Source organism: Henckelia pumila, unplaced genomic scaffold (assembly GCF_033568475.1).
Source record: "Henckelia pumila isolate YLH828 unplaced genomic scaffold, ASM3356847v2 CTG_461:::fragment_3, whole genome shotgun sequence".
Taxonomy (NCBI): domain Eukaryota; kingdom Viridiplantae; phylum Streptophyta; class Magnoliopsida; order Lamiales; family Gesneriaceae; genus Henckelia; species Henckelia pumila.
The window spans coordinates 13,778,202-13,788,558 of NW_027331831.1; the positions used below are offsets into that span (position 1 = coordinate 13,778,202).

Consider the following 10,357-nt stretch of genomic DNA (forward strand, 5'->3'; position numbering starts at 1 on the left):
GAAAACTTATATATTTATCTCACACAAGGCCTGATATTGCTTATGCAGTAAGTGTTTTAAGCCAATTTATGCATAATCCGCGGGATGGTCATTTGCAAGCAGTCCATAGAGTGTTGAAATATTTGAAGTCAAGCCCTGGCAAGGGAATTTTGTTCAAAAGAAATAATGGATTGAGTCTTGAAGGGTACACTGATGCTGACTATGCAGGATCTCCTGTGGATAGAAGATCTACAACAGGGTATTGCACTTTCCTTGGAGGAAATCTTGTCACATGGAGGAGTAAGAAACAAAATGTAGTGGCACAGTCAAGTGCAGAAGCATAATTTAGGGCAATGGCCTTGGGGATATGTGAGCTCTTATGGATCAAAATCATCCTAGATGATCTCAAGATCAAATGGGAAGGGCCTATAAAGTTGTTGTGTGACAATAAATCTGCTATCAATATTGCTCATGATCTGATAGAACAAAACATGTAGAAGTGGATAGACATTTCGTCAAGGAGAAGATTGATAGTGATTAGTGGACTCATTTGTACACCATATGTACATACCAGTGGACAATTGGCTGATGTACTCACAAAGGGGCTCAACCATGCAGTTTTTCAAGACATTATTTCCATGCTGGGAATGGAAGATCCATATTTACCAGCTTGAGGGGGAGTGTTGGAGATTGAGATAATTAAATTGATCTTCTAAATATTTAGATTGATAACATGTATCTTTGATTAGCATAGTGTAGAAAAAGGAAAGAAATATTGTATTTAGTGTTAGAATATTTGACTTATATTTATTCCTTATGTCTTGTCTTTTAATTAAGGTTAGATTGTGAATAGAATATAGAAATAAGTTTTGTATATATAGTGTAGGGTTGTACTGTGAATAATATTCAGAAAAGAATATTTTCTACCACACATATGGCTGTCCCTATTTCTCTCGTTCGTGTTTATCATCATGGTATCAGAGCCTAGTCTCTGTATACCCGCTGCATAATTCACAGAAAAAAAAAAAAAAAGACGGGCATGTCAAATACCAACGAAGACAAAAATAAGATGTCTTCGGGTGAGAATGATGGTACGAAAGGTGCTAAAACACCGACCATATATCCTCTGAATCCTACTGGGTTTGAAGGCTCCATTCAATTGACCATTCATAAGTTGAATGACAAAAATTACTTGGAGTGGGCTCAGTCAATTAAACTTGTCATTGACGGAAAAGGGCGTTTAGGTTACCTGACAGAAGACATCAAAGAACCGGCCAAAGACGATCCAAAGTGGACAGGCTGGAAATCTGAAAACTCCATGGTAATCTCGTGGCTCGTTAACTCCATGGATCCTTCAATTGGGATGACGTATTTATTCCTACCTACTGCCAAAGAAGTGTGGGAGGCCGTCCGGGAGACTTACTCTGATCTGTAGAATTCATCCCAGATTTTTGACTTGAAGACTAGACTCTGGCAGTCTAGACAGGGAGAAAAAACTGTCATTGAATGCTATAATGACATGAAAGGGTTATGGCAGGAACTAGATCTCTGCTATGATGATAAATGGGAGTGCAAAAATGATAGCATGAAATATCACAAACGTATGGAAGGTGATCGAGTGTATGTTTTTCTGGCCGGACTTAACCGTGACTTGGATGAAGTCAGAGGAAGAATTCTGGGCAGAAATCCATTACCTTCCTTAAGTGAAGTGTTTGCTGAAGTCAGAAGGGAAGAAGGTAGAAGGAAAATCATGTTGAGCGAGAAGGCATCATCAGTTTCAGAAACCTCAGCCCTGTTCAGCAAAAATTTTCCTTCTGCACCTCAAAGCCGACACCATACTGCCCAGACAAGGAAGAGAGAAGTTGTATGTGAACACTGTAAAAAGCCCTGGCATACCGCAGAAACATGTTGGGAGTTACACGGCAAACCACCTGACTGGAAACCAAAGTCTTTCAAACAAAAAGGCAGTGAGGTACAAACCTTCGGGGGCTGTCTCTTTCAGTAAGGAACAACTAGAGCAATTGTATAAGCTTTTTCAATCCACACCTTTTTCACAGTCTACTCCAGCGTCTTGTTCCATAGCACAGAAAGGTACTGACTTGCAATCTACTGGTTTTAATGTTTCCACCCTGCCTATATGTCCTTGGATAATAGATTTAGGTGCTTCTGATCACATGACGGGATCCTCCAGATTGTTTTGCTCCTATATCCCGAGTGCTGGAAATCAGAAAATTAAAACCGCTGATGGTGCTTTATCTGCTATTGCTGGAAAAGGGTCTATTGTCATCTCTAAAACTTTGACTCTTCAAAATGTTTTACATGTCCCTAATCTTTCTTGTAATTTGCTTTCTGTTCGCAAATTAACTCATGATTTAAAGTGGTGTGCAAAGTTTTCCTCAAATTGTTGTGTATTTCAGGATCTGGAATTGGGGACGACGATTGGCAGTGCTAAGGAACGTGGAGGCCTTTACTACTTTGAGGAAGAAAGTCACTCCTGTGGACAAGCCCAACAATCTAGTATCATACCAAACTCTAGTTCTAGTAGCAAGGAGATATTACTCTGGCATCGTAGATTAGGCCACCCAAATTTTCATTATTTGAAGCATTTGTTTCCAAAGTTATTTCGTAATAAAAATCCTTCTGTTTTTCAATGTGATATTTGTCAATTTGCTAAACATCATCGTGCATCATTTCCTGCTCATCCACATTAAGCTTCGAAACTTTTTGCTCTTATTCACAGTGATGTGTGGGGGCCGTTCAAAACGGCAACTCTTTCAAAAAAACGATGGTTTATCACCTTTATTGATGATCACACACGTTTAAGTTGGGTTTACTTGTTGATAAATCAGAAGCTGAACAAATTTTCAAAAATTTCTATGTCATGGTTGAAACACAATTTCATGAAAAAATTCAAGTGTTCAGAAGTGATAATGGGAAAAAATATTTCAATAAACTTTTGGGTCAATTTTTTCAACAAAAGGGTATAACTCATGTTTACCACTAATGTTCCGAAATACTTATGGGGGGAAGCTATTCTCACTGCTGCATATTTAATTAATAGAATACCCTCTAGAGTGCTTAACTTTGCGTCACCCTTAACTGTTTTCAAAAATTCCTTTCCCATGTCTCACTTATATTCTGATTTACCTCTCAAAGTGTTTGGTTGTGTAGCCTTTGCTCATACGCATCATCATACTCGTGATAAACTAGACCCTCGTGCTGTAAAATGTGTGTTTCTAGGATATTCTCCAACTCAGAAAGGATATAAATGTTTTGAACCCCGCACAAAAACTTTTTTTGTGTCAATGGATGTCACATTCTTTGAATCTGAAAATTTTTTCACACCTCTTCAGGGGGAGAGTAAGTTGGAAGACTCGATATTTGATTTAGACTCAGATAATGTGGACAGAACTGAATTTTTTATCATAGATACACCTCATGTAGTTTTAGAGCAAAATCTTGATACTAAAACACAAGGTGATGATGATAAGTTGTATGGGCAAGTTTACAGGAGGACAAGACGAACCCAAAGTAAGCAAGACTCTACAACTCCACACGACCAAGTGTCTGAACCAAGGACAGAACCTGAAGTCCCGACTCATTTGAACCCAAATCCAGGTAATGTACCCAAATCCACCTCGAATGTACTAGACTCCTCTATGTCATTAGAACTTCCTGTTGCACTTAGGAAAGGTGTTAGAACCTGTACTCAACACCCAATCTCAAATCATCTGTCTTACAAAAATTTATCTGCACCCTATTCGAGTTTTATTTCTCAGTTACAAAGTGTGGATATTCCTAAGACTATACAGGATGCTCTAAGTGTTCCAGAATGGAAGAAAGCTGTCCTTAAGAAGATGGATGCACTGAACAAAAGTGGAACATGGGAAATAATGCACTTGCCTGATGGAAAACGAACAGTGGGATGCAAATGGGTATTTACTGTGAAACTAGATTCAGATGGATCGTTGGAACGCTACAAAGCAAGACTTGTCGCTAAAGGTTTTACACAGACATATGGGATTGACTACCAAGAGACTTTTGCACCAGTCGCTAAATTGAATACTGTCAGAATATTGTTGTCCTTGGCAGTAAACCTTGATTGGCCCTTGTATCAGATGGATGTCAAAAATGCCTTCCTGAATGGAGAATTGGAGGAAGAGGTGTTCATGAATGCTCCACCAGGTTTTGAAAAACAATTTGGTGGAAAAATATGCAAACTGAAGAAGTCTTTGTATGGATTGAAACAGTCACCACGGGCTTGGTTTGAGAAATTTTCGAAATCAGTAAAGAAGCAAGGCTATATTCAAAGACAATCCGACCACACAATGTTTGTAAAGCATACCAAAGAAGGCAAGATGGCAATCTTGATCGTATATGTCGATGACATAATTCTCACAGGGGATGATGAAGTGGAAATAACACGTTTAAAAGGCTGCCTCGCGTTGGAATTTGAGATCAAAGATCTGGGACTATTGAGATATTTTCTAGGGATTCTAGACCTACTTGAAGAGACAGGAATGAGTGGATGCAGACCAAGTGATGTACCCATGGATCCAAATCAAAAGCTAAATGAAGTGTCCAGCGGAACTTCCATTGATAAAGAAAGATATCAACGTCTTGTAGGAAAACTTACTTATCTCTCTCACACAAGACCTGATATTACTTTTGTTGTTAGTATGGTTAGTCAATTCATGCACTCACCACACGAGGAACACATGGATGTTGTGTAAAAGATTTTGAGATATTTAAAAGGTTCTCCAGGGAAAGGTTTATTGTTCAGAAAAAACAATCAGAGAAGCATAGAAGCATACACAGATGCAGATTGGGCAGGATCCATTTCTGATAGGAGGTCGACCTCAGGGTACTGTACTTTTCTGTGGGGTAATCTTGTGTCATGGATAAGTAAAAAAACAGAATGTTGTGGCTCGTAGTAGTGCAGAAGCTGAACTTAGGGCTATGGCTAACGGAGTATGCGAGTTACTATGGCTAAAGCTAGTTCTTGAAGAATTAAAGTTAGACTGGGAAGTGCCAATGAAGCTATTCTGCGACAACAAGTCAGCCATTAGCATTGCAAATTATCCAGTACAACATGATCGTACAAAGCATATAGAAGTTGATAGGCACTTTATCAAAGAGAAACTTGAAGGAGGAATAATTTGTATGCCATTTCTCAAATCTGAACAACAGATTGCAGATGCCTTAACAAAGAGTCATTTCAGACCCAAGTTCGAAGATTTCATCTGCAAGTTGGGCATGATAGATATCTTTGCTTCAACTTGAGGGGGAGTGTAGAAAAAAGGAAAGAAATATTGTATTTAGTGTTAGAATATTTGACTTATATTTATTCCTTATGTCATGTCTTTTAATTAAGGTTAGATTGTGAATAGAATATAGAAATAAGTTTTGTATATATAGTGTAGGGTTGTACTGTGAATAATATTCAGAAAAGAATATTTTCTACCACACATATGGCTGTCCCTATTTCTCTCGTTCGTGTTTATCTTCACATAGATTAAGGGATAAGATTATAGTGATATTATTTCCTAAAATTCTTCCTTGTAAAGTGTATAAATAGCTGTGTAAACTGTTGAGAAATCATATATTAGAATTTTACCATTTCTTCTCACAACCTCATATACTAAAACTTTATCCCAGGAGGATCCATGAAACAAAGGGAATAAAGTTGGGTCATTCTCCATTGCCGAAGTTATTGTTAATAGCAATCACTCACTTTTCTTACCAAAACCATTAATATAAATACTCTTGAAATTTTTCTATGTTTTATTTATTCTAATTATCAATATTCAAGTGATATTACTGTTTTTCAAGTGTGTTCATTTGAGGTGGTTATATTGGTAGCTGTTTTTCAAGTGTGTTCATTTGAGTTGGTTATATTGGTAGTTAACTTTCAGCCAAATATTGTGAAAACCTAAGAGTTCCCATTTTGTCAATTCAGGATCTTATGCTGAAAGCATGCACAAATCTTTCCTTCTTCATCTGGACCCATGAACTCCTACCTTTGGACATTTTACTATTAGCACTAATCGACCGTGATGATGACCCCCATGCTTTGCGAATCGTGGTAAGTTTTATCATTTATTGCTTTGCAACACTCTTCCATCTGTTGATTCATCATAATGGCCTATGACTCAGCGAGTGAAGTGAAACACTTTTTTTCTGTTGTGTTGCATAATGCTGAAATAGTTGTCTTTGAAAACAGCAACTGTTTCAGATGTTTGTAGCATTATTGGATTAACTGGCGTAATCTATTGTCTAACTTGAATGGGATGTAGTTGCATCCATATTGGCAGGTGATATTTCATTTTAAAGTGAGAAAGCAGGTTTGTTGAGGTTTTTGGTATGTCTCTTTGTAGCAAGGTGTCTGTCATCTTACTCAATTCTGTTAATATTAATGATGCAATACTCACAAACATAACAAGGATCCAAGTTGGGTACATTTGGCTTTGACATGTACTACTAGGTATGTTAGAAACTTTTATTTTCTTCTATCTGAGGCCATAGACTGGCCGCTACTTATGGTTGAGGAAAATGTGCGGGGAAATCTGGTTCATTGTGTGATCCTCTCGAAGTATATGCTAAATCTTCTTTTAATTAATATTATTTTCAACTTTTATTAGTTATTGTAATAAATGTATATTTATTCTGTAGTCCACTAGTGGTGAGCAGTGGAATATGCTTTTTAAGAATTTTATTTTATTTAAAAAAAGTATTTTGTCAGTTTGTTGAACATTTACTTCATGTGATTCAATGTTTCAAGTTCTTGAGTGAAATCGGATTAATTGCAGAGATGATATAGTATTTATACTCAGTTGATTTTTTTGCTTACATTTTTCCTTGTAGATTAACCTGCTTGACAGTAAGGAGCTGCAACAAAGAGTGAAACTGTATCTTATGAATCATGGTCCCCCCGAGCATTGGCTTTTTTCTGGAACTTTCAAGCGTACTGAATTGCAGAAGGCCCTGGGAAATCATCTGTCATGGAAGGAAAGGCAAGTTTTGGAAAACATAAGATTTATTGAAAATGCTGTTAAAATAGTTTGTCTATTTGGATGGTGTTTAGTAATCTAAGCGAAGTTTAAACATACCCTTGATTTAACGCTCTTGCAGATTTTGGTTGATGAACTTTGAGTCCTGTTCTTTCCCTGTGTAAGGTTTTATAACACTCTTAAGTTGGTCATTGACGGAAATTCCAGTCGAGATCAAATTAACTGGAGATTGTTCGACATTGTTAGCAAATTGGTCTAGTGTGTTGACAAATTAACACAACATAAATAAAGTGATTTTGCTACACCCTCGATGGCCAAAGCACACAGGAGGTCCTGTTTTCCTCCCTGTTGAAAGTTTGGAATCACGAGAGAGTATGTGGCATAATTGAAACCTCTAATATTGACAGCTATTTTGACAAGTTGACATGTGATGCAACAATGAGTCAATGACAGGTAGTTCCAGTGTCATGTTGCAACTAAAGGTGTTGTGCTGATGGCTTATACACATGATGCGTGGTTACAAATATTGCTTTGCTGGACCTTTCCATTTTGACAGTTTAATGTTCTTTATTTGTTATTTCTCATGCGAAAAGGTTGTTGTAACTTGTTTAATTTCCCAGTTAGAAGAATATTTGTAACTTCTTAATTTTCCCAACACAATTGTATTTTCATTTTTTTTTAACCAATGCAATTTGGTCCTCACATCTATAAGTTTGCTCCAGGTATCCAACATTTTTTGATGATGTTGCCGCACGTCTGCTCCCAGTGATCCCTCTGGTCATCTACAGATTTATTGAAAATGACGCTATTGATGCTGCTGACAGAGTGTTACAAGTTTATTCAACATTCCTTCATTACTATCCATTGAATTTTACTTTTGTGCGGGACATACTTGGCTATTTCTATGGTCATCTTTCAGGGAAACTGGTCCTTAGGATATTAAACGTTTTAGATGTGAAAAAGGTAATGGCGACGCTTCTTTTTAATTTTTGCCGGAACCTTTTCTTTTATTCACTTGAATTTTCTTCTTATTTGTAACAGATTCCCTTTTCTGAGTCCTTCCCGCAGCATATTAACTCGTCTAATGCAGCCATTTGTCCACCACTGGACTACTTTGCCACCCTTTTATTAGGTTTAGTGAATAATGTTATTCCTCCTTTGAATAACTCCTCCAAAAATGGACCAATGAGAGATGTCTCAAACAGTTCAGTGCGAGCTCCACACAATAAGCCTCAAGCAACATCCCAGCCAGTCCCAACAGTTACTCATGAGGGCCAGAAACCGTTCTATCAAATCCAAGATCCTGGCACACATACCCAGCTGATCCTCGAGACTGCTGTCATAGAAATCCTTTCTCTTCCTGTAAATGCATCCCAAATTGTCTCATCCCTTGTGCAAATTGTCGTTCACATACAACCGACTCTGATTCAATGTAGCAATGGACATGCATCCAATGGAGTTGGACAAAGCTCGGTTTTGCCAACATCTCCATCAGGCGGAAGCAGCGATTCCTTGGGTGCAACCAGGGCTCCTCTGGTTTCAGGAATAAACTCCTCCAGCTTTCTCTGGAGAAGTGGATATACATGCCAGCAACTATCGTGCTTGTTGATCCAAGCATGTGGTCTTCTTTTAGCGCAGCTTCCCGCAGAGTTTCATGTTCAACTCTATATAGAGGCAGCACGTGTTATAAAAGAGAGCTGGTGGCTCAATGATGGGAAAAGGTCGGTTGGTGAAGTAGAATCCGCTGTCGGCTATGCTTTGTTAGATCCAACATGGGCTGCTCAGGACAATACTTCTACGGCCATTGGTATGTTCCTTCAGTTTTTTTGCATCTTTGATAGAAATCATTTACTGAGATATTTCATCTCTTTAATTTTCTCTAATTTATTTGAACCTTTGCACGACTTTATCCTTTGCTGGCCATTGTCATTTTCGGTGCATCTCATTACCCAACTCTGCCTATAATGTTCACAGTTGCGGAAAAATATTCATCCTGCGGCTTTTTATTGTCGTTCTTCTAGGAAATTACATCCCCAATTTATCTCAAGTAGAAAAAGGATTGTAATACTTTTGCCAGAGTTCAATGGCATGGTTTTGATTGGTTTCTTGAAAGTAGTTGAAACTAGACATTTTGTGCAATGTGCAATCTGTAAACTTTACATGGAGTAATCTATGTTTGAATTTTGAAACAAAAAATTAAATAAAAATAAATAAAAATGGACATTTCTAATGGTTGTAGCATCCAGTACGTTAAATATGGTTCGGTTTACTGTGATCGTCTGAGGCTTGGCAAGAGTAAACTTTATTGTTTTCTTTTCTTTCCTTTTTACGTTGTGTTTTTTATACTAGAATGCAGATCATTTTTACTTAACAGTTTTCATGCAGGCAATGTTGTGGCATTGTTGCATTCTTTCTTCAGTAACCTCCCCCTGGAATGGCTAGAGGGTACACATCTTATCATTAAGCATCTGCGACCGGTGACATCAATTGCTGCTCTGAGAATAGCTTTCCGAATTATGAGTCCATTGCTTCCTCGAGTGGCCAATGCTCACACCCTCTTCAGTAAGGTAACGAGAAATATGTCGCTCATTTTTGTTGAACAAAATTAATTCCTGGATTATATTTTTGCTATGTTATTTATTTCATATCATCATCTTTCAGACACTCTCGTTGCTTTTGAGCATCATGGTTGATGTCTTTGGAAGGAACTCCCAGCAATCAGCTGCTATTGAGGCCCCAGAGATTGCAGACATTATCGATTTCTTGTATGCTGATCATTTTCTAAATTATAATGGTGGCTAATATCTTAACACCATATAGCATATTCATCTAAATGGCTCAATGTTTTTCAGGCATCATATTGTTCATTTTGAAGGCCAAGGAGGCCCCGTACAAGCCAACAGCAAACCACGACCAGAAATACTTGCTCTCATTGGAAGAGCAGCCGAAAATTTACGCCCAGACGTGCAACATCTTCTCACACACCTGAAAGCTGATGTGAATTGTTCCATCTATGCTGCAACTCATCCAAAAATTTCCCCGAATACCACTTGATTCAACGGGCTGTGCTCTGGAGCGAAGGTGAGAATGTCCGTCCCCTTGTGAAAAAGTAGATTGATCTTTCGTTCAAGTGGTACTAGACACATGTTTTCATCTAGGGGGAATCATATCAAGGCAATTGTTGTATTGTACGTTATACCGAGGCCGAAATATCCTTTCTGAGTTGTGAAATATCAACTTGTATAGTCCAGATGACAGCTATTCGTTATCGGGATATTAGAAAGCATTGTGAATATAGGTAGCAGAAATTGAACCATTCTTGGCGTTCTATATATATAAATATACGGTTAAGACATTCCTTAATTTGT

General features: G+C 37.8%; 1 protein-coding gene across 2 annotated transcripts in view; it reads left to right on the forward strand.

Annotated features, from left to right (window-relative positions):
• Window positions 1-10,305, forward strand: part of LOC140871302 (mediator of RNA polymerase II transcription subunit 23) — a 47,211-nt gene extending 36,906 nt beyond the window's left edge. For both annotated transcript variants that reach the window (XM_073273750.1, XM_073273749.1), the window contains 7 exons: window positions 5,939-6,064; window positions 6,844-6,992; window positions 7,712-7,952; window positions 8,031-8,796; window positions 9,375-9,556; window positions 9,651-9,754; window positions 9,842-10,305. In XM_073273750.1, the coding sequence (XP_073129851.1) occupies window positions 5,939-6,064; window positions 6,844-6,992; window positions 7,712-7,952; window positions 8,031-8,796; window positions 9,375-9,556; window positions 9,651-9,754; window positions 9,842-10,043 (1,770 nt within the window). In that variant the 3' untranslated portion in view covers window positions 10,044-10,305. The remainder of the gene's footprint in view (window positions 1-5,938; window positions 6,065-6,843; window positions 6,993-7,711; window positions 7,953-8,030; window positions 8,797-9,374; window positions 9,557-9,650; window positions 9,755-9,841) is intronic.
• The last annotated feature ends 52 nt before the right edge of the window (window positions 10,306-10,357 follow it).